This window comes from Chiroxiphia lanceolata, chromosome Z (assembly GCF_009829145.1).
Source record: "Chiroxiphia lanceolata isolate bChiLan1 chromosome Z, bChiLan1.pri, whole genome shotgun sequence".
NCBI lineage: Eukaryota > Metazoa > Chordata > Aves > Passeriformes > Pipridae > Chiroxiphia > Chiroxiphia lanceolata.
Genome location: NC_045671.1, coordinates 52740161 through 52765166, shown reverse-complemented (window position 1 = coordinate 52765166; position 25006 = coordinate 52740161). Strand labels below are relative to the sequence as shown.

At 35.4% G+C, this 25006-nt stretch overlaps 1 protein-coding gene across 8 annotated transcripts in view; it reads left to right on the top strand.

Moving 5' to 3' along the window:
* KIAA0825 (KIAA0825 ortholog) overlaps positions 1–25006 on the top strand; it is a 247602-nt gene that overhangs the window by 41627 nt on the left and 180969 nt on the right. For all 8 annotated transcript variants that reach the window (XM_032675846.1, XM_032675851.1, XM_032675850.1 and 5 more), the window contains 2 exons: positions 5560–5728; positions 10482–11151. In XM_032675846.1, coding sequence (XP_032531737.1) covers positions 5560–5728; positions 10482–11151 — 839 coding nt within the window. The remainder of the gene's footprint in view (positions 1–5559; positions 5729–10481; positions 11152–25006) is intronic.

Here is a 25006-nt window from a genome sequence, read left to right as displayed (position 1 = left end):
CTTACTGATCTTATTTTGAATAGAACTCTGAGACAAAATATAAATAAGAGTTTAGTCAAACTATGAAAAAAAAGTTAAGAAATATGAGGTGATAGCGTAGCCTATATTATTAGCAATAGGAGCTTTAACTTTCTTGCTTCGTCCTCTGCTGTTGAGGTTACTATTGTAAAGAACATAAAACATGAAAAGGAATTACATCTATCTATGCAATTGGGTTAATGTGGGTAAGAAAATGGACATGCCAAAAAGAATAAGCTGGTGAGATAGAGTAAAATGGAACAGCATAAACCTTACAGGCCTGGAATATAATAACATGGTTTTTTCAGAATTTTATGAATCTTAAGATAGACATTGTACCATGACTGTTACTTTAGATTGTCATAAGCATTGCAGGAACATACAAGATGGTAAACAGCCATTTCTTGAATAACCTCTTTTTTTCTTCAAGGTATGGTGAACAAAACATGTTCTGCATGACTCTTTATGATATTCTTTTCAGTTAGATTGTATCTAACAGTTTTTGCTAGAAAATAAGTTATTTATATTTTTTCATAAGTTGCTCTTATTAACACATAGTAGTGCTGAGGCATCAGCAATGACCTCCTGGGAAATTTCCTTAATATTTACCTTCTGACAGGTAAGTTTTTGAGAAATAAAGCAAAATATTTGTTTCATCATGGGAGAAAGTGTAACAATGAAAATGCCTGTTGGAATTATACTGGTGAATGTCTTTCTCCAATTTTTTTACTACTCGAAGTATATAGCAAGTCCTCAGAGACACAGGTTTCCAAATGACAAGACTGTTTTTTATACCAAATGTCCTGTACCTTTAGCAGTCAGGCTTTTTAATGAGTAGTGTGAAGAAGTATTATGTTAGAGCTTATATCTTCAAAACCAATGGAAACAATTTTCATTTATTTTAAAACTGTCTGTTCTTAATAAAAGACATGTAAACTGATTCTAAAGCTAGATATCCATGAATATGAGGATCTTAAGCATAAGGAACATGAGGTTTAAAGATAATTTCACTTTATAGCTTCGCAGTTTAATTTAACCAATGTCATTGTCATTTTATAGCTGCTCCATATGCTATATGAAGTAAATTGAAATGGCTTGTTAGAAATTGAAAGGAGTTAGGAGATTCATACTTCAGCTTATTCACATAGTAATCTTAGGCAATGGAAGATGGTATCTGGAGAGAGCAACCCTCATTTTGATACTGTACTTTTCAAAAAAAAGTTGTATCAATATGACAGTGCTTACACTGTCAGTTACATTAAAGTACTTGGATTGTAGCTGTTTGTCCATATATGCAGCCACTTAAAAAGCAGTCTCTCCACATGATTAAGTTATTTGTAAAAATTGTCACAACTTAATAATTAAGAGTTCCTAGGGGTTCTAATATTGAAACTGTCTCTCTGCAGTGTGAGTCCTTACCAAATGCTACTTCAGAAAAACACTTTCATTGTGGACACAGATAACATAAAAGAACTTTGCTTTAGTTTTTAAAAAAAAACCACATCAGACCCTCACCTGCAAAAAGAAGGTATTTAAGTGATATCATTTCCACTTGCTTAGTGGTATGCTAGTAGTACTAGCCACAAATAATGATGTGGTCAAGGTACTCCTTGTGTGTGACTAAAAGTTTAATCTTAAAAAATCATTCAGTCTAAAAAAGATCCATGGAAGTGTAACAATCAGATTTCTTTGCTACAGAGAAAGGTGTTTTTTTTTCCTCTGAGCTTTTATATTCCACCCCTTGTTTAGTAGTTTGGTCACTGTTTTTTTTCTGTTTGTGTCTGAACAGTTCTGCAAGTTCAAAAAAAAAGGTTGAATCATCTGTGGAAGAAAAATTAATTGAGGGCTGTTACATTTGCACTCCCTTTGTATGTTTTTTTTAGAGTATCCTTCTCTTGGATGGATGGCCTTACAGGGCAAAGCAAGCTCCATCTGCCCAGGTTTGGAATTAGAGTTGTCTTTCTCCTAGGATGACTGCCGGAAGGCTGACGAGCCCATCCTACCCAGGGACACATTTTATCTGACCCTTCAGTTCTGACCTGTCTGGCATGGGAGACCCTACTGGAGGCATGTACCACCGCCAGCACAGCTTGCAACCTCATGAGGGCACACAAGCTTCTTCCCCACTAAAATGATTTGGATGAGCCTTTCTATCCCTACTTTTACTCCCCAGCCTCCTACACTCAAACCCAAGGACATTCCCTTGTCCTAGATACCCTTCCAAGATGCTATAATTCCAGAACAAACCGTTCCTGGGCAGAAGCTGCAAGTGAGCCAAGAGGAGAAGGATACTCTAATTAAACCTACATCCTGAGGACTTTGCTGTCACCATCCAAGCTCTCTAGGCCATGGCAGATGAACCTTAGGAGTAAAGGATGGGACCAGTTCTGCGCATGCTGTGCCTCACTAAAAAATCCACTGTGCAGGCTCAGTGCAGATGGTCAAATGCTTCTGACAGATAAAATTTCCATTCTGAATCGATGGTCTGAACATTTTCAGACTCTTTTCAGTACTAGCTGTGTAGTTCAAGGCTCAGCAATTCAGTACATTACATTCAGTACATTACAACAACTGGTGAAAAATGAATTGGATATTGCCTCTACTATGGGAGAAACTCTTAAGGTCATACAGCAGGTGAAAACTGGCAAGGCAGCTGGGGTTGATGGAATTCCACCTGAAGTCTGGAAACATGGAGGCCAAGCACTCCATGCTAAATTTCATGAGTTTGTGGTGCGTTGTTGGGAACTAGGCAAGCTACCATCAGACCTTCGTGATGCAGTCATCATCACCTTGTATAAGAAGAGAGGAGATAAATCAGACTGTTCCAATCATCGAGGTATTACTCTGCTCTCCATTGCTGGCAAAATCCTGGCAAGAATACTTTTGAACAGATTAATACCTGCTATAGCAGAAGAACTTCTACCTGAAAGCCAATGTGGTTTCAGAGCCAACAGGAGTAGCACAGACATGGTGTTTGTTCTCAGACAACTGCAAGAGAAGTGTAGGGAACAGACCAAAGGACTCTATGTAACTTTTGTTGATTTCACCAAAGCTTTCGATAATTTGAGCAGAAAAGGTCTGTGGCAGATTTTGGAACATTTAGGATGTCCCCCCAGGTTCCTCAAGATGATCATTTTGCTTCATGGATCAGCGCAGCCAAGTCAGATATGGCGACACACTTTCTGAGCCCTTTCTAATTACCAATGGTGTGAAACAAGGTTGTGTTCTTGCACCAACTCTATTCACAATCTTCTTCAGCACGGTGCTCCAAAGGGCCACGGCAGACCTCAATGATCAGGACGGTATCTGCATTCGATACCGTAATGATGGAAGCCTTTTCAACCTAAGGCGACTGAAGGCCCACACTAAGACCTTAAACCATCTTGTCCAGGAGCTGCTCTATGCTGATGACGCCACCCTTGTCGCCCAGGCAGAAGCAACTCTGCAGTGTTTAACATCCTGCTTTGCAGAGGCTGCTGTGCTTTTTGGGCTGGAAGTCAGCTTAAAGAAGACAGAAGTTTTCTACCAACCTGCACTTCAGGAAGTCTTCCATCATCCCCAGATCACCATTGGCCAATCAGATCTCAAGTCAGTCCAGCAGTTTAATTACTGAGGTAGCCTCATCTCCTCAGATGGTAAGATTGATGAAGAGATTGACAACAGGTTAGCAAAGGCATATAGTGCTTTCGGAAAACTCCGTAAAAGAGTCTGGCGAAATAAACACCTGAAGAAAAGTACAAAGGTCAGTGTTTACAGAGCCATAGTGCTGTCTGCTCTCTCATATGGGTCTGAATCATGGGTCATTTACCGCCACCACTTGTGACCCTTCCATCAACGCTGTCTCTGTACAATCCTAAATATCCACTGGACTGATTACGTGACTAATGCGTCTGTTCTTGAACAGGCAGCAGTTATGAGTATTGAAGCCACGTTGCTGAGAACACAGCTGTGTTGGGCAGGACACCTCTCCAGGGTGGAGGACCACTGCCTCCCTAAGATCGTGCTCTGTGGCGAACTTGCCATTGGCTGCCGCAAGAGAGGAGCCCCGAAGAGAAGATAAAAGGACTCCCTGAAACAACATCTCAGCTTTGGCCATATTGATCATCATCATTGGTCTACTCTGGCCTCCAATCAGGAGACATGGAGACACACTATCTAAAATGCTGCTGCTTCTTTTGAGAACACACGCAGAATCATTCTTGAGGAGAAAAGACAACGCAGAAAGAACCGTCTCTTGCCAATACCGCCTAAGGAGACTTTCCGCTGTGCCTTTTGCAACCAGACTTGTCTATCTCACACTGGCCTTCTTAGACATCAGTGTGCTTGTAGCAAGCTTGGATAGAATCCTTCTCAAATCTTTGTTTCTGAAGCCTAGCCATGATGATGATGATGACATCATCTGTTTTGATGCAGATTGGCACAGATTTACCAACATGGTGACTTTTATGTTGCACAATGTTGTAATCTATTTGGGTATGTTTCAGTGAGACACATCAGCACACCACAGTAAAAGCCTTTGATAGTGTTTCGGGAGTCAAGGTGTATGAAGAAGGTGTTTAGTTTCATAGTCCTGAGAACAGATTTGACAAGTTAAAAAGATACTTTGCTAACCATTTGTCAGGTTTAGAATTGGTATTCTTGGCTAGGTAATTAAACCTAGTTCTGCCTAGATCTAGTCAATACTGTTTTCCTAACTGAAACTATGTTAAGCATTGCTTTTGAAAAAATATGTAGTTATGAACTACTGAAAAGTTGCTTTTGTAGAAAATATATAGAGTTAGATTGTTTATGGATTTTTTTGCTTTGTTTGGTTTTTACGTAAGTGTCCACACAAATAGAAATAAAATAACTCTGGATATTCAGTTGTTCTTGTGATCTTTGCAACTGAAATTGCTGTAATAATCTACCAAACACATCTGGTTTCATAAACAGAGTTTCATAAACATGATTCTAGATGAATGTTAAGGAGTGGATCAGCTCCTTGAAACAAACGCTGTTCTCTTTCAAATATTCTAATGATAAAACAGGAAAGAAAGATCTACTTTCTCAGCATAACTGACTCTAAAATTCATTTTGACATTTTCTGTGATGTCAGTGGGTCTTTAGGAAGTTTTTAATATATGTTAGGTTTTATAAAACAGCTACTGATTGCTAAAGAAGCAAAATTCAGTTTATAGTCTCTACTTTAGCTAATAAAGCACCAAGGACCAGATCTTAAGTTGGATGGTGTCTTATTCATTACCTACTTTGTTAAAAAGAATAAGATTGTTTGAGAAGGGGAATTGTACTTAGACTTGCTGAGGAAATTTATTGCCTGAAGGAAATTTATTTTAGCTCTAGCTCAACTGTACCTAAATGTTAATCCTGCAAATTCAGGCCTTATTTTGTGAGAGTAATTTAGTTATAAATAAGAAAGGCTAGTGTTACATTGCTTTTAAGTAGTTTTTATTTTTTAAATACAGAATATATAAAAATGTTTTTATCTCCAAATAATGAAGAAAAATCCTGTGCTTTTTCTTTTTCTTTGCTTTTTTTTTTTAGCATAGAAAAGTGTCTTAAAGACCTGCAAAAAGAAGTAAATGAAATATGTACTGATGAAATTCTACAAAGCACAACTGACTGCATTCAGTGGCTAAATAACTGCAATTTTAGTTCTCTCAGATCTTCTTCTACAGACCATAGAGAGCTGGCGGAGTTCCTTAGGACCCTGGTAAAAAATTTTTATTAAAGACTTTTATGTTTAGAAAGTTGGTTGTATGATTGGAGGTGGGAGTGTGGATCGTTCAATTAGTTTTCTCATTTTGGTCTTCACTGTGGTGATGATAGTTCAGAAATTGTATTATAAGGCTTAGTGTTGTTTTTATGTCTGAGCAGGGTGTTATGTTTCCTTTTGATCATGCCTTAAATAAACAATCTTGGGACAAAATCTTTTCACAGATGCTGCCATATGTTCAGCTCTGCTAGGATTGTTTCATAAAACACATGTTGGTAAATAAACGCTGGAAGTTACTGTCTATACTGAGGCTGTTACTGTTTCTACCTGTTCTTCACTTGTTTCAGTATGAATTTAACTCATCTAGTGTATGTTATTGTCCTTTATGCATTATTTAAGCATAAACTTCCAACTTTCTATGTGGCCAGAGGCATAGGGAGTAGATGCCCCATCCCTGGAGACATTTAAGGCCAGGTTGTACTGGCCTCTGAGCAGCCTGATCAGTTTGAAGATGTTGCTGCTTATTGCAGGAGGATTGTACTAGATGACCTCTAAAAAGTCACTTCCAATCAAAATGATTCTGTGACTCAGCTCTTTTTAATTAGAAATGTTGGAGCTACATCCATTGTCCTGGCAGATCGTACAATTGGATGTAGCCAGAAATCAGATTTCACTTCAATGAAAAATTCCATTATTTTAGAGGATGGTTTTTTCCAAAAATTTTATTAAAAATTTACATCTGAATATATGAGTGGACATGGAGGTCTGGAAAATTCAATTGGCTAGATAAGTGAAGGATGATACCTCAGTAAATGAAAGCCTGCAAGTTTATATATAATCTATATATATGTGAGTGTGTGATATGATGTAAATATGTAGAAGTGTCAAAACAAGTAAACATTAATCAGGGGATTATTCTTTGACACTTCCATGTGATTTAGACCATGAACACCTTTAGGCTAAGATTAGCTGTAATGGCAGAGGAAAATTGCTGTAGAGGAGTGTTTTCTCTGGCTAGAGTGCAAGCTTCATCAAATCACCTCCTGTTTTTTTAACACTTAGAACTGTTTGTTGCTCTTTCAGTCACCTTTGAATCCACTGGATATTGAGCTGTGCCAAATGAGGAAGTAATCTCTAGAAACACCAGATGTTTAATGTTCATGTGGTGAAGAAGTGATTTTGTTGCTTTCTGACACAGCTGATCAAAGGAATGTCGCTGTTAATTAATCACTCCACTCGAAAGTTTCAGAGACTGCGACATGTCATACTTGATCTAGATGAAATTAGAGAATCCCAGAAAATGCTGACCCATGAAGTTTTTGACTTAGGAAGTCTTTTGTCACTCCTCTTAGTCCAGTTAGATCCTTACTTAAATCCCTCAGCAGGTGGCATGGCAATGATGACTTACTTGTGTCCATTCCCGGCTTTCTTCCTTCTGCAGGGTCTATTCAAGCCATATACCTGAACACCAGATGGCGGCATTTGTTTGGGAAACACTGAAATGTCCCCATCTCTGAAATATCCTACACAAAATATGCTTTCTAGCTCTTCATATGCCCAGGAGCTTACTAACTGCATGACAGTCTTGCTGTGAGCTGTAGAATCCAGTTAAGCCTTGAGAATGGACCTGTGGCAGGCTGCTAAACAGGCAGCAAAGTGTGAGAAGCCTTAAAGTTTCAATTCTGCAGTTTATCAGGAAAACGTTTTTGGAGCTCGGGAACTTGGACATCACTACTTCCAGGCTCATGGCTTCTTAGATAATCCAGCCTGTTGTATAGATGAGAATACAGATGAAAAGTGTATCTGTATTATTAGAGACAGTCCATCTGTAAGAAGTTATATTCACAGTAGATAATCTTTAGTTCCTTAAGCAGTAAATTATTTTCAATAATATTCAACATTAATGAGATTATTATGATCTAACCTTTCTTAAAGGTATCTCTCCACACATTGAACTAATTACTCAGTTAATTTCTTCTTGCATGCTTTTAATTAAATATATATAATACATCTTCAATAACAGCAACCTTCCTTCAATTCAGGACAATATCCCTATTAATTGTTATCCCTTATTGTGTGTGTTTTGTTTGTTAATAATTTTGTTTATCTTTTATGCTGCTGGAACAGTGCAAACTTCTTTCTGTGCTTTGACTGGGGTGCTGTATTTAGATTTATTGTTATTCTCATGCATTTGTGAACTCTTAGGAAAATACTGAGTTTCTTCATGAAGGCTGAAAATGTTAATTATGTGAAATTTTGTCCTTCTGTGTACTGTCTTGTAATGCTAAAGATTTAAAAGCTGAATATGAGCACAAGGACATCTTTATTAAATCCTGTTCCTGATAAAATAATGACAAATTCTTTTTTTAACAAAGTCTTAATCTTATTGTATTTGTATATTGATATAGTAGGTCTATAGTAGCTAGTAGTCCAGTTGGTAGACTGCAATTGGTTTTCTGTATATTATTGTCACTAACTTTCTGTGCTTATAAGGGAACTTTTCATTTTTCTCAAACCATTGGAGGATACTAATTTGGATCTTTTTCTCTGGAACAGTTTTGGCATTATCTGTTGAAGTATTTTTACAGGTTAATTTTTAAATAGAAAAGCTTACATCAATATAGGCAATGGTTTAAGTGACTTGATGACACTGCTTTCAGATCTTTTTTTCTGAGTAATACTACGTCTAAAATGGCATCTGCAAGCTCCCTATTTTTAATACCGTAGTTTAAATTGCAAAGGCCTTGGAACAATCCTTAGATATATAAAAAATATTTCTGCTTTGCCTTAAAAAACAACAGTGGGGGTTTGCTTAGAAAATCATTTGGATTAATCTTCCAATGACATCAGTTACATTCACTGTTTTCACAGCTTCTCTTGTTTTGTACATTTCAGAATATAGTATTTGAGCATGATTCATTAAAAAATAGTAATATTTAAATTCCAGAAGTCTACCTGTGAAGAGTCAACTCTTCAACATGGTGGTTAGTGATCAGAGTTTTGGTTTACCCTCTGAGACATGTTTTCTTTGGGGCCAGAAAACTTTATAGAATACTTCAGTAGATAATAAAAGAGAATCAGATCAGTGTTATGTATATGCCTATTGATATGTATGATTTAAGATTTTAACTAGTTGCATATATTTCTATTACATGCACATGCTTTTATAGGATGATATTTGACTGCTAATTTCCTTTAATATTCTGTCTTCTGCATGTCTTTTCTGCTTGTAAGTAAAAAAATTAATAAGGTTCATTCTGAAATAAAGATCTAACATGGAAGAAAAATAGGTAGTCTATTAATTTTAAGACTTTCCTTTATAAGAGGAATCATGCTTCCTGTCTAATGTTCAGAATTAGGTACTGTGGTGGAAGTGTCTTATTTTTTAATTTTTATCATGAAACACTTAAGAATAGAGGGCAGTAGAAAGATTAAACTCTTCTTTTCCTGCATAAGAGTGTAACAGTTTCGTAACATCCAGAACAAAGAATACGAGTTCTGATTTTGAAAATTTTTGTGACTCAAAAGCATGATTATCTATGGAGAAAAGCTTGCTACAGTGGAAAAACTGAAGATTTTTATTTGGAAATTGTTGTATTTATTCAACATTCAAATTTGAATTATCTATCTCTTTTTCAAAAAGACAACAGAAATAAAACTAATCATTTCCTTAAATACTGCAAGTTAAATAAATCAATAATTCTGAAGGTGGGAGATTGCCAACAGTTTCTTTACCAGCCTTGCATTATAGCATGGAGTACAGCTAGGAGACTCAGATAAAGGATATGAATGGAAATAATTCCCCTGTGGTGGTTTGCCACAGTGCTTTTCTCTGTTGGAGAGAAGCAATGGAAGGTGAGGGAGCAAGTGAGAGGGCTTCTAGATCCTTATTCACTCAGGGCTTGCCAACTGAAAATTAAGAGTAGCAGCAATTTCACTCACTTTTCTTGTTACTGTGACAGCAACACTGAGCTGTGACAAGAGGACCTGCTATGTGCTGCATAACTTCTTGAGTCTGAAGCAGCTCTAAGGTCAGAGATTCTGGCCCTGGACCAAGAGAGAGTTTTTCAGACTTGAATGAAGTAGGAACAGCATACGCATCCGTGTGATTTCACCTGCTTTGTTAACTGACTTCCTTCTCCACCCCATATAGTGGAAATGTACATGGATATCACTATATTGTTTATGTATCAGTCTGCATCTTGGTTTGATGGGATATACAGCTTCTTATTCTTCTGTCCTGTGTGATCTAAGCCTCTTTAACTCTTAACAAGTTTTCAGTTTTAGTTCTTTAAGGAGATCCTGGGAAGACTATTTTATCCTTAGAATGGCCTTTTTGATGGTTGCCTACTGAGCTATAGAAAGGGACATGTCATTATCTGTGTAAATATTAAATAATTTTTCATAAAATTTTCCTTCAAAGATGTTTGTGTGACCAGAATAAACAGGCTGCCAAGGGTTTCCCTTGAACTGTGGTCTAGAATTGATTGAGAAAAGAGGTTGGGGATATAAGAAAGATGGAAAGAGGAATATGAATGATTGGTAGAGGTAGACAAGGAAATTAATTGGCACATAAATACTGTTTTCCATAGGTTTTATAACTTCTGTTGTTTATATAGCAGTTTATCTTATTTGCTGGTAAGGCAATTAGTATTGGAAACACAGTTTTTGCTCTGGCATGAAGCTGTTCATTTAATGAACCAGGATTAATAAAACATTATTAAAATACTGTCTGATTTACCTTTTTTAGCAAAGCTTGCTGAAGAATGAGCAAAATCAAGAAGAAATGGTACTTCACTTCCTTCTGGATCTCTCTAGTCAGTGTGGTGTCTCATTTCCCTGCACTCCAACTGGGACGTCTTTTGAGTTAACGTCTTCCCTTCATACCATTGAAGATGATTCAGCTATGGATGTAAAATCTCTTTGGGATGATGTGAGATTGCATCTTCGACAATTTTTAATAAATAGACTGCAAAGTCAAGAAGAAGCAAACGCTACTGCTTTGCAACAACAAATGGAGTTTAAAACTCAGTGCATACAGCAACTTTTGTTTCTTTATCCTGAATCAGAAGTCTTAACGAAGTATCAAAATATGCAGAATAAACTGGTTAGCGATCTTCTGCAGAACTGTATTTTATCTAGTTGTGGTGAAACAAATTTTGATAAGGTAGTTCATGGTTACCAAAGTTCCATACCCACATTGTGCACAATGATAAAAGAAGATTTGTATATACTAAGTGGAACTATTGATCCTTCTTCATCATTGAAGTTTATTAATGAAACTTATCTGGATACCATCACAGAAGAAATGACAGTTCTTCTTGAAAGACTTTGTGAGCTGCAGTTCAAAGAAAATGCTCTACATATAGTTAAAGCAAACAAGATTTTGAAGAAGTGTAGAGGAACAGTTCATGCTGTGGGTTAGTAGCTTTATTTTATGTTCTTTGTAGTTAGATATTATTTTAATTATGTTACTTTTTTTTTCCAATATACTTGATTATTTTCTATGGAGAGAGAGATCTAAAATTATTAATTACAGCTTTATGTTTTAACCATGCTACTGTAGTTGAATTCTAGCCTGTGTCAGAATTGTGATCAAAAACATTTTAAAGTACGAGAAAGTAACTTATGTGACTTACAAAAACCCCATTATAAATCATTGGATAACACTGTCATGTCATAATATTTTTTTTTTTAGCCTAACTTATTCCTGCTGCTGAAATATTAATTAAATAACAACTATTTACTCCAGGTTTAAATAAACACAAACTCCTCATTCTTTTACCCCTACTTATTTCAAAATGTCAGACATTTAAAGGAGATTATTTCAATGTGTCCATGAAATAGACACAGATTCATACATCAGAGCTAACCCAAAAGATTACTATGCAGATTTTAATTGTAAAGCTAACACACAAACAAACATTTATGCTTTCTAATTGTGTGAAAGTACAGTAACTTAGAGTTAATACCACCTGGTAACTTTTTCTTGTTCCAAGGAATATAAAGCAGGAGAGGAATCTGTTACTGATGTAGTATGTTTTGTACTTTCTCTTCTTCAGTTTGTAAATCTGATGTGCTAATTTCCAAAGGGAAGAATCAGCAGTTCAGAAAAAACCATACGAAATGGAAACTTTCATGGCATAATTACACGATTGTATGTAATTGCTTTTTCAATGCAGAGTTTCGATCACTCCTCTGTGCAGAAGCTGTTTGTTTAAAGCATAGCTTTCCATAAAGGTGAAGTCATTTGCAGACAGAAAATATTAAAAGCTTAGAATCATATGAAAAATATAGAAACAGAAGATCTTTGGGTTGTGTAACATACAAAAGGGATAAATGAGGTGATGATTTGTCAGGTTGATGCAGAAGAAAATTGCACTCTTGTGAGTTTTAAAATCATCATATGTTACTGTAAGTCAAATAGAAATTATAGTGGAAGAAATGCAGAGTTAATTTTTCAACAATAGATGAAATATGGAGGAGTATGTGGAACATACGAAGAACAAGGTAAGGGAAAAGGCATGCAGACATATAAGTTGAAAGGACAAGAAGTTCACTGTAAAGTTGACATATTAGTGGATAGAGTGTAGTGTCAGAGTACTGCTGAGGTATGGAATAAACAAGAAGAAATGTACCTTTGAATTATGTAGTGAGATGGGAGTCAATGAAAGGACTCACTGACAGAAAAAAAAAGACCTGAAGGGAACGGGAAATCTGTAACTAAATTTTAATTTCAGTCTCAAAACAGCTATCAAAGATGGGTAAGTTCAGGTATCTTCATTTTACATCTAAAACATGGAGTTTAAAGTGACACTAAGGGTGTCTCTAAAATGCCCACACATTAACTCTTTCTATATTATGAGAAGGAAGAGAACAGTCCTTCAAATCTATTAATACAATACTTCGTCTGCTTGATTTTTTTTGCCAAAAGATGTGCTTTAACATATTGTTGTGCCAGAACATCTATCAGTACAGATTTCCATTGCACATTTCTTTTGTATATTCAGAAAAGCAGAGGTAGGTGAAAATAAACAAAGTAAATCTTAGGAATCTGCTTACAACTTTAAAACATTTTCTGTAATTAATTTGAATTAAAAAACCCTCAGTATTTCATAAGTATTAGAGCAGATTTTAATTTTTATTGAAAATGCAGTAAATGTCAGATTTGCACATGCAAAACCTGTCCTCTTAGCACCCATAAAATGTGTTTTGAAGTGCTGTTCATTAATATCATTTAATACTCAAAGTTACTTTCTTCACAGGGCCTGTTATGCTCATGTCTTCATATTATTTTACTTCAAGAAGTTAGGATGGGAGACAGGCATTGATTTGCCTACAGTTTCTCACTAGTTTTCTGCAGAATCGAACTGCTCTAGATGATCTGTGATTATAGACTGCAGGCAACCAAACCATAAGCCAAACTAGTGAAGTCAGCAGGCTAGAGCAAAATAGGGGGTTAGAGTTATGTAGTTTTGGGTATGGTTTGTTTTTTTGATTTTGTGGACATGTTATAGCCTATTATTTGGTATTATTAACCAACTCAAGCAAAAGATTTTCATTGTATCATTGCTAAAACAGTTATTATTGAATAGTTTATTCTATATTAGCTCATATGTGAAGAGTCTTTTCTGGAAAGAGATTCCTCTACGTGTTTGAATATACTATGTTTGTACCATGTCAGAAGAGGGTATTTTTCCATTAGAACTAAAGTGTTCACAAGGCAGTTCACACTGAAATAACTCTTTGGAAAAAAAAAATTCTACAGACTAACTGTTTTAGGAGGTTTTTGTAATGGTAGACAAGTTCTTAATGTCAAGTAGCTTTTCCTGCTTGGAACTCGTATTAAGTCCTGATACCTTTTCTACCCTCACAGAAATGAGTGAAGTCTGTATTTTTACATAGTGCAAGTTAAAAGACAGCTTTAATAGATTGCCTTGACAGTGATACCCAGTTTGCCAAGTATGAAAAAAACCTAATGCTGTAGTATGGAGGGATGGAGAAAAAGAAAAGAGGTTTTCTTCTTAGCTGATAGACAGTTATACCAATGTGTTTCTTATTTTTTGATTAGAGGTCTCTGCCCTCTGGAAACCACCAAACCAGCACATTTCAGAACAGCAAAATAATTTAATCTAGTGCATTCAATTGGGACTGTTATCCCAGAGGTGATAAAAAGGCTTGTGTTTGCTCAGTCCACCCTCAGGGTAATGTGGTTTTTGGTTGATTGTTTTTTGTTGTGGTTTTTTTTTGTTAAGACTTGCTGTAATCCGTCTTACTATGTAGCAGAGGACAAAAATAACAGAAAATAATGAAACAGTGCCAGAACCTCAGAAAACTTTCTATAGACAACCTTCTTCTGTTGGGAAAATGCAGGTAGTCTATAAAAAGCTTTAACAGAGTTATGAATCCGTAAAATATTTCATATATAACAATCTATTTGTGAAGTAAGGAAATAATGTTTTTCTTTTCGTATTGTATTAGAACAGTTATTTGTCAAGTACTGTAAAAAGATTGTATCCATTTATCAGGATTGAGGAAGAGCATGGTTTGGGAGAGAAGCTGTCAAAATTGCATGTGAAAAGAGGCAGATTTTTTGGAATTTGGCATCTTCAATTGCCAACTATACTGGAGGCAGGTGTTTTTGTGTTATAACTTGCTCCTGTTTCCTATTATATCTGTGACTCTTATTACCTTTAACAGTGCAGGATTCAGCCATAAGTATTTGAGCTAAGTTATTCTAGAAGGGTTTTATATAACATGAATTATAATTTCTTTGTATATTTTCAGCACATAATCGATGTTTCCAATCTGCTAAACTAATATCCAAGGAATGTTTCTCAACACCCCCCTAAAAATATTTTGGAGCTTTTAGGGGATTTTGTTGTTCATCATTTTAATCATATGTCTTTCAGAAGTTTATGTAATGTTATGGTACTTAAAAATATACTAAAAACATCTGTCAACATACTTAGCATGGAAAGAATCACAGTTGATTTTCAGCTTATCTCTTATGGTTTTTTGCTTCAATTTCCAATGTGATATTTCTCAGAAATTATTTGCAATAAGTGTATTAAATGTGTATTGTACTTTTACCTTTTGAACCTTTATTATGCTCCTCTGTTTACCAAAATGTTAAGCTAGTTTAATCAGGCATTACTAACCTATCTTAATTCTTCATCTGTTAGATGAAAAAACAGCTACTCTTACGAGTGATAAGACATCTGCCAAAGAAACTTAAAACCCATGAAATTATGCACAATTTATGTATTAGTGGAAGGTTTTCTTTGGTTTATTGATATTATTTTATACATAAACAGAGAGTGTAAATACATATTTAGACTACTTAGATCTTTTTATTTTTACTTTCCTGTGATTAAAACTAAGCAGACATTAGAGCTCTGAATTTCATCTTTTCTGACATATTCAAATTAATTGGCTTAATATTTTCAAATAGTCACAAACTTTCCAGAGACCCTTAAACATTTAAAATCCCAAATGAAACTTGGTTTTAAAATCTGAGGCAATACATAGTGTGCTCTTAAATATCAGTTGATTATTTTTAAGGAAATATTATTGCAAAGTGGAGGTATATTTTTAGCTACAAAGTAATTAAACCACCTTCAGAGATGTATTTTAATATTCATATTTTACACTTTTACTGCAGTATATCATCCTGTTACTTATGTGTCTAGCAGGCCTCCTTTCTCTTTTCCTTCTCCAGAATATAACCAACTTCCTTTGTATTCTAAAGATATATTCAAATGCAAACTGTGATTTAAATTGTGATATTATAAATTTTTTATCTTTAACTGTTCTTGAGTTCCTACGGAAGATACTGCGGAACACCTAATATGAATATGGTGTATATGTAAACTTGAATAGAAGGACTTGGTATTGTTTAGCTGCATTTGGGCAGTGGAATTGAGAGCAAGAAGAGAAACAGGCCCTGGAGTAACTTGTTGAAATGAAGACAACTTTGGGATGTTAAATTTAAGTACTTGGTTAGAAAAATCTATTTTGAGCTCACTTAACCTTACATATTCCCAGCAATTTGTTGACCTAACTTGAAATGCAAGTTTTGGGTTTTGCATATTGGGCTGCTTTTAACACCATTAGGAAATTAAACTTCAAATAAGCCACTCTCCTTCCCCTACGCCTTTCTGGTAAGGGAGGGACAAAAAAAGGAGAGATTATTGATTAAGATAATAATTCATTAAAAGCACAAAGCAGTGGAATAAGACACAGACAATAACAACAGCAATATTAATAGCAAAAGTATACAAAAAAGAGAAGGTGTTTTACCCACAGAAAGGTAATACCAGGAAAAAAGCCAATATGGTTTCCCCAGACAAGGGCAATATGGTGACCATGCCTGCGCCCAGGGCCATGTGGTATTCAGGAACAAAGGCAATATGACAGGGAAGCTCCCACAGCTAATGTATCCTACCCCTCAACCGAAAACAACAAAAAAGAAGGACAAACAACCGCCCAGAAGCTAGGTTGTCTGAGTAGGGGTTGCTCAGGCTCTCCACTGGGGCTCGGTTCTGCGCAGGTGCCTGCACTGCCATTTTTACTGCTTCACTGCACCATAGGTCGATCCCGCGGGCCACTGCTGCTTTTTTTCCTACCACTTAGCTACACTGCTTCCAGCTTGGTTTGGCTGGGTTTGCCTGGGCGCCTTTCCTCCCGGCTTGATGAGCTTAACTAGTTGGGGTTCGCCCCTGCTGCTGGTGTGTTCCCTGCTGGCAGCTTCCCCACTGGCACTGTCGATTGAACACTATAGTCAATTGTGTTTTTGCCGCTGTTCCTTTCAGCACTAAAGGTCCATAGTTGTGCTCTGGACAAAATTGAAGGGGGCACCAGCAGAGTGGTCCTGAGTCCAAAGGGATTGATGCTGATACCTTCCCAGAGGGCAGCAAAATGACCAACTTCTGGTGAGGGCACCTAGTCTTTTCCTGCTGAAAGCACACCCCCCCAGCTATGAGGTGGGTGTATAGAATAACTTGGTCACACCCACACCATGCTGAACTCCACCCCCTTCTCTGTAACCAGGACACACATTTAATTTATATTTGATTTCTCCACTACATTCATGTGCATATGGCTTTATTTCCCCTAGTTTATAATTTCCTTCCTTTGAAATAAAGAACTTCCGTTTCAGACTTGCTTTTATCCTTCCATTTTATTTAAATTCAGTTGCTTTGTGATCTCTTAAGCCATCATTATGGTCTACAATCAGCCTTCTATGATCTTTGTCTTATCTATCAAAAATATGGTTACAATAACATTGATACCTTCTGGTTTAGTGACTGTGTAATGAAAAAACCTGATTATTCATGTCTGGAAATAATTAGAATGAATAACTTCAGTATAATTTATTCTCCCATTAATATCTGGAAATTAAAGAGTTCCAAATTTGGATTCATGTCATTAATATATGTATCTTTGCACCTTTTTTGATACTTCTGTACAGATTATGAATTATAGCAGATAATTTACAATATTTATGTTTTAGTTACATTCCATCATGTTTTCTCATTTCAACAGTCCACTGTTGAAATCTGGTTTTTTAGAAGTATGAGGATGAAGGGGGAAAGTGTTTCAGTCACTTGACTTACTACTGTTCTGTCCTGGAAAGTCCTGTTGCATCTTTCTGAAGTGGTCGTAAGGCATGCTAGTATAAAGTAGACCATGGATGGATTATAGATGATAATATCCAGTGTCACTTCCTGCTTTTGCAGATCAAAGTAATTCTATTGCCCAGTTCCTTGGATTAGTACAAGCAAGTTTTCAGGTATTTATATCTATAATGTGTTGTTAAAGACCAAATGTTTAGAAATATAAAATTTTAAAATTTAACTATGGACATTATTTGAAAGGTTTTTTTCATTAATTTAAACTTTAAAGTGTTTCAAGACCCACATAAATATTGTAGTGACTTTTAGACATTATGAAGACATAAATACTTCCAACATGGAATTTAAAGCTACCCTCTTTCAATTGGAAGCCATTCCTGCTTGTTTTGTCACTCAATGGCCTTGTCAAAAGTGCCTCTCCGACTCTCCTGTATGTCCTTAGGTACTGTCCCCAGAGCTTTCTCTTCTCCATGCTTATAACCTCAACTCTCTCAGCCTGTCTTCATACACGGTGATCTATGGCACAGTCTTCACCATATCTTACACAGGTGAAGTGAAAAACTGTACAGTTTCCATCCATGAAAAATGGGGAAGTAACAGGTATCAAGTAAAACTATAGCACTTTTCTGTTGTGCATATATAAACTTCACAGAAAACATGAGGACAAGAGCGAAAATTACATGGTTATTACATAGGGATTGAGTAAAAATGCAGATATAATCACCAAAGTTTGCTGATTTTTTTTATGAGCCAATCAATATTGAGATATTCAATAGATTTGTCACTGATTTCAAATAATGGAGCAAACAGTGTTAGTGGGAATTTATATAGGAAGTTAGAGTTGCAAATCAGTGGACATACATATATGATGCAGAGTTCTGAAGTTGTCTTTGTTCCTTGGGAAGCCTATAAAACTTTGACAGCCATAGCAAGATCCTGTTACTCAGGGGAAACAAAATAAATATCCTTGAATATAATATAGGAAATAACGTGTTTATAGCTTGTTTGTCACATATTATTTCTTATTCTTGCAAATATTGCATTTGATTTCTTCTACACAATTATATTAAACAAATATCGTTAGTACTGAGAAAAAAATTAAACCATCTGTTTGAACAGGCATAGTTGAAGTTTTAATAGAAAAGAGGTACTCTTTTAAAGGCCATATGAACACAATATCCTAGGACCACAAATGTGTTTCTAGTGGGAGTATGACATTTTCTTGAAGATTACAAAAGCTTGTTACTTTTTAAGTGTATAGTAGGGGGTAAGATAACAGTATCTCAGTTACTGAAATGTCAGTTGAACTGACAGAATTTCAAAGCTGGTAGTGTGCCTGAACACCTTCCATCTTTTCAGAGCAGTTGCTTCAAATTGCTTATTAAGCCCATAATATGAAGATGGCCAGTGATATCTCATTATTGATATCTCATTAAAAATATGCCTATTCTGGGATTTTATTATCTATTTTATTTAATAAAATAGGTAAATCCTGACTTTACTTTTGAAATTATTTAAATATTTTTAAACATGAAATTCTCAATTATATTTTGGTTTATATTTTTTAAACTGTTGTGTCCTAATGAATTTCTTCCACTTTTCCAACCAAAATTCGAATCTGTTTTCAGAATTCTGTAGAGGTTGAAAGGGGCATAGTTTCACTCTTGGTTCATTGGTTTGGTTTTTTTTTCTTTCAAAACGTCCACAATTAGCAAACACCAACTAATTATCTTCCTTTGTGCTTTCACAGCATACCTGCATTTTCTTCCACAACATGAAAAAAGCCTTTAACTCACTATGCTCTCTAATCGTTGCATTATCATCCCAGATTTAAAAGATGAAACTGATTGACTCTCTAGTCTGATACTTGGAGAGTGGTCAGAGTTCATTTTGAGATTTATGTACTGTAGTTTTCTGTTTAATAATAAAAAGTGACACAATCTGAGAGAGAATTATGATAATAGTCTCTCTTTTACTTAAGAACATGGGCTTTTGTGAAGACAAGTGTGTAGAACTATGGCAGATAAGAGAATACTTAAAAAATGTCTTTAAGAGTCTCCTGCAGTATTGATTCAAAGAAAGTTGTTACAAGAGCTTTCAATACATGCATCTGCCATCATTTAATCACAAGTTTGTTAGATGGGCTTGACTGATTTTTGTCAAGACAGAGAATTTCTTCTGTCACAAAATTGTACGGGAAAAAGTCAAAATTAGTCACAATACTTTTTTGGAAAAAAAAAGTGGTTAAATTGGTGGGGCTCACATCCACAAGATGGATGTTACATGCTAAATTAGAATATGCATGTTCTTTTCACTGTGGCTTAGGCTTAGAATTTTTTAAAACCTCTCCATCTTCAATCAAGGGACTGCTGTATCTACTGAGTTTTTGAAAAGCAAAGCTTTCAGTCATTTTATAGTACTTTTCATTACGTTTAGAGCAAGGCAATAGGGCTATTTCTGTCTGTCTGACGTAGAAAGAATAAGTGTGGTTATAACCCAGTCCCAGGGCCCACGAATGTTCAGGACTGTCTGAAATTAGATCAGTTACTGGTCTCAGACTTTCAAGAAGAGCTTTGTTTTCCTCAATAGATTCATGCACTGATCATCCTCTGGCTAAGAATCAGTGCACTGATTTTCTGTTCATGTGCTGGAAAAGTCCAGCACTTTCTGTGACATTATTAGGTCTTCTGTCACACACCATACTAGCAGCTCATCTATAAGGAGGTGTTTTAATTGTGTAGTCTCAGCTTAGTGAGTGGGAACTTATATCTGTGCTGACAGATGTGATTAATCCTTCTTTTGTATATTAGTCTTTCTACAAAATATTTGTTAAAAGATTATGAATTTCCAAACATTTCTCTAGAAGTTTTGAAATGGCAGTGTCTGCCCTTTTTTCTGTATGCCTAGATTTATTTCTGATGTTTATATTCCTTGTAAAAGTACTCATTAGAACTTTGTGGTGACTTAGCCTAACTAGTGTTTTGAAATATAAAGAGGTAGGAAGCAGAAATATGAATATTGACTCCAACTTCATAAGTAGTTTGTTTTTTTTTTTTCTCTTATTAGAATAGAGTTGAACTGGCTCTGTTATATCTTGGAAATTCCAAGGAATAAGAGAAACAAAAGTAACACAGGCACTTTAATCTATTATTTAAAGACAAAACCATAATTTCATACATAGACTACACAAAGGAATCATGAACACTTGATAGAAACTCCTGATTGGTTGAAAGTTCCTAGCAATCTAATTTAAATAGAGTGAGTCTGATGTAATGAACCAATCTGTGAGAGACCCAACAATTCCTCTGTGAATGTAGATGCAGAAGGATAGTAATTAAGCTAGCAGACATTTTTATACTTACAAACATTAAAGAAATTTAAATCAGATTAAAATAAATATGTAAATTATTGTGTTTTCAAATACAAATTAGAATTGTCTTTTATCAGCCAAGTATTTTAAAATGGTTTACAGGGAAATACAAGCAAGTCTTATCAAAGTTACAAGTAATGAGAAAGTTTGTGAGACCTGGCAGTGCCTAATTTCTCTTTCAGCAAAGAGGAAGATCAACTCTTAGAGTTCTTTAAAGACTACTGTTTCAATATAGGTCTATTCACAGTTGGCTGCAGACTTTCAGTGTTTATGCTCTCTTCAAACACTATTTTGGTGTTTTCTCTGAGTGTGAAGACTTCAGGAAATGCAATGACTCCCTCAGCCCACAGAGTAGACAAGAAAAATAAAAAACGCATGTGGAACCAGTTTATGTCATTTGTAAGGCCAGAATATGGTTTCAGTTCTATTGAGAAATATTACCAAAAGTAGCACTTTGTCATAGGATAGCTCTTGCAGTTTTCCAAAGGACTGTTGGCTTATAGTTGCTACTTCAGAACAAATTGCCAATTATAGAATAGTACCTAAAAAACTGCCCATAACTGCTATAAACAACTGCACATATAGTCTTTCTATAAGGTTTAAAATAATTTTAATTAAAGGGAAGTTTAAAGAATGTCATCTGTTTTAATATTATGAGAATTATCAGAAAATTATTGGATACCAACTGCTAAATTCCTTAAATGGACCCATCATTAATTAATTTTAATTTAGAGACTCATTGGTTTGTTTACATTTGAATTGTTTAAAATGTCATTGTCTATCAGGGAATGCATAATCAGAATGTCTTGTAATTTATTAGAGGATAGGTGTGCTTTTGATAATTGAGCAGGTTGAGTCTCTGGTTTCAGGGCAAACTGAGATAGGTATCGGTGTATAAAGTAATTTTATTAAACATGATTACAGGGCACTTCATCCTCAGAGCACTTGAGGAAGTCTGTAATTTGTTCATCAGAGCTGTAGCTGTATGCTGTCATGGAGTCAGATGGGTGAGATGATGCACTTGAGATTACAACATGAATTTGATGTCAGGGTGTGATTAGATGTTCTTGTTCTTCAGCCTGTGTTTCCAGCACTGGTCTATCCTTTCTTTCATCAGTTGGTCAGTGAACATGATTTGCAAGTAAATGTTTAATTTTGGCGAACCTATACACTCAACTTTAACAGAGGACCTTAGCATTTAGTAACAAACATCTATCAACCTGATATGGAATCAACCTTCACTATAAGGTGGAAACTGATCTCATTTTATGGAGCAGATTTGGTTAAAATTTTATATATAGTTAATCTCTTTCAAAAGATTAGTGTAGTCTTCACTGAGGTTGTTTAATAGCTGGCAGTGACATACCTCTTTCTATGACAGAAATACTCTCTTGATTAAATATATGCAAATTTATACATGCTTATCATGTTTATACTTAAGTGGAGATCCCTTACTTCAATGCTTTATCAGATTATGCTGGAACTCCTAGGTTTCACTGCAAACCGTGAGCTGCAAAGCAAGACAGGTGTTTAAAAAACCTTAAGCACTTGGGTAACAGTTTGCATCCATGTGGTTTCCTTTGCTGCACTAATAGTTCTTTCTGAATCTGTCAGTTTCAATCAGCAGAGAGCACATGTGATCAGTATACAGTATATCTGATAAACTTGTCAATGCCTTTTAAAAGCAGGATTCCCCAACCTATTCTATTCAATTCTACTCTCTCCTTTCCTTTTTCATCATTTCAAGTAGAATCTTGATATGACAGAGATATGTTGCAGGCAGCTGTGTATAGCTAGCTCAGGCTACAACTAATTTGTGCAGAAAAAAATTAAATCAGGAGGTAAATTATTTCATGATTGCTCATTCCCAATAGACTTGGGCATCATTCTGAAGAAAATATCAAATAATTGGTTTCAGGCCATGTCAGACACATGCAATTCCCTTCTCTAATGGCTATGTGAGGTAGCAGTAGGCCTCAGGGGTCACCGAAGAACTGAAAATAGCTTAGTGCCAGGCACAGCAACGGAGAGACAGAGCACATAGGAAATGAAGGGGCAGTAAATGCAATCTATAGGGGAAATGTGCTTCACTTGGAATTTAATGTATCAGCTTAGAATCTGGCAGTAAGCCAAGCAACAATTGTTTACATTTCTGTCAGCATCTGCATCTGTTCTGCATTGTAAATGGTGCTTATCTTTCAGTCAGTAAGTGGTGGAATCAATAACAACTGTTAAGGGATTTTCTTTCTTTTTTTTAATATTTCATAAAAAATTAATGCTACAAACAACGTAGCCTTATATTAATAAGAAACAAACATTAACAGGGTCAAAGATATTTGTTTAGGAACATTTTGTAGCTTCTTGGGTTTGCAGTAATTGTATCTGTGTGACTTGAATGTATCTTGTAACCTATCCAAATTAAACTGTTAAAAAAAACTAGCATGCAGTAATGAAGATGATTTTTTATAATTATCTTAAGTACTGTGTATAGAAAACTGCTGGCACTGTTTGTAATAATTTAGTTCTGTGTAATACCATGTATTACATCTGTTTTGCCGAAATACTCAGTTGCTTCTTACAGTATGAGGAAATTAGTGATCGTATCCAACAATACTAATTATTTAAACCTAGCAGTTGCATTAAATAAGGTACACCAACATGCAGTTTGAGAAAACTGTGAGCAGATGTCCATAAAATTGAAAATATCATTAATAAATGCAAACAAAAGAATAATACAGCTTACATAGAAGCTCTGTTTAGAAGATAGTGTGCAGATTAATGCAGTCATAAATGCAAGATTGTTACAATAGTTATAGTGTCACTTAAAAGTTAATATCATTGAGAGCTGAGGAACACATTATTGTTAATGGAATTTATGTATGTAACTCCCTGTGCACTGCTTTGAAAATTTACCCGTTGAAATACCCCTATACACAATGATTATCAGCAGCTGTGTTTTTGTTGCTTTATTAGGCTATTTCTTTTCAGATTTTAATAATGTGATAGTTCCATTTATTATGTATGCAGGTTGTAGCTAGATTTTAAGTTTAATATTGAACTTTTTATATTTTATTTTCTTCCTCATATAGCTTTATTGGATGAAATCCCTGACATTGCCTTCTTGTGTCCCTTGTAGAACAATATTGTAGATCTATCTTATATGAAATTGAACCTTATAAATGGGGCAGGGGAATGATATTTAATGTATTGGGAAGGTAATTTATAGTATAATTGATTTTAAAGACCCTTGGTTCCTGCTGAGGGAGAAATCCCCACTGTAATCACTGAAGAAAACAGTCATCAGGTTGCTTTCCAAGGATTCCATCATGACTCTCAGAAGCAGTTTAGCCATGTGGCTCTGTACAGTGAGTAGTAAAGGCTAATTAATCTGAGAGCAGTGCTGTCATAGTGTAGCTGTTCTTGAACATCCACAGCGAGCTCACCTCTATTGCAGGGATTTCTGCATCACACTTTACTGTGTCACATGCTTGGATGACTTGAAATAATCAGAATTAGCCATTCAGTTTTTGAGATGTTGTGAATTCAAAATTGTTTAAAATATTTAAGGTGCCACGCTCACTAAAAAAAAAAAGAAAAGAAAGAAAAATAATCACAAAAGTTACATTAAACTTATGGGACTCATTCATACACGTTTTCATACACGTTTTGAGATTTTAAATGCCTCTAGGCTATAACCAAGGAAGTTGGAACATTTTTTTAATCGTTTTAGGAGCTACAGCTTTGAGGAAAATATCACTTTTGAAACTTGCTATAAAATCACACGTTAGTAGGTATACACAGGTCGTCTAGATCTAGCTCAGCCTTTTTTCTCGTGTTTCTTCATTTTTAGAGGTGATGGAAGATCTCTAAAAGTGATAAGATCAAGTCAGATACCTTGCTTCTGAATTTAATTACTTAGGAGAAGCTCAGGTACTATGATCAAGTGCTTTATAGAATGTGTGTCTTTTCACTCTATGTTGCTTGAAAAATGCTTCAATTAACTTACTAGTTAATTAGTTAGTTAATCTAAATTCTAAGACTAGTTAATATTAACTAGTCTTAGAATTCATATGGACACCTCTGAACTTCATCACTGGCTATGTGAAATTCTCTGATTCCATCTTTGTAATTCCTGGGATCTCTCAAGTGGTCGTGTTGGTTTTTATAAAATAACTTTACTTGCAAATATAGAAAAACTGAGTTTTGGTGTTCAAGATAATATGGTATCCACACCGAAATTAACCTTGCTGTTTGAATCACATGCTGATT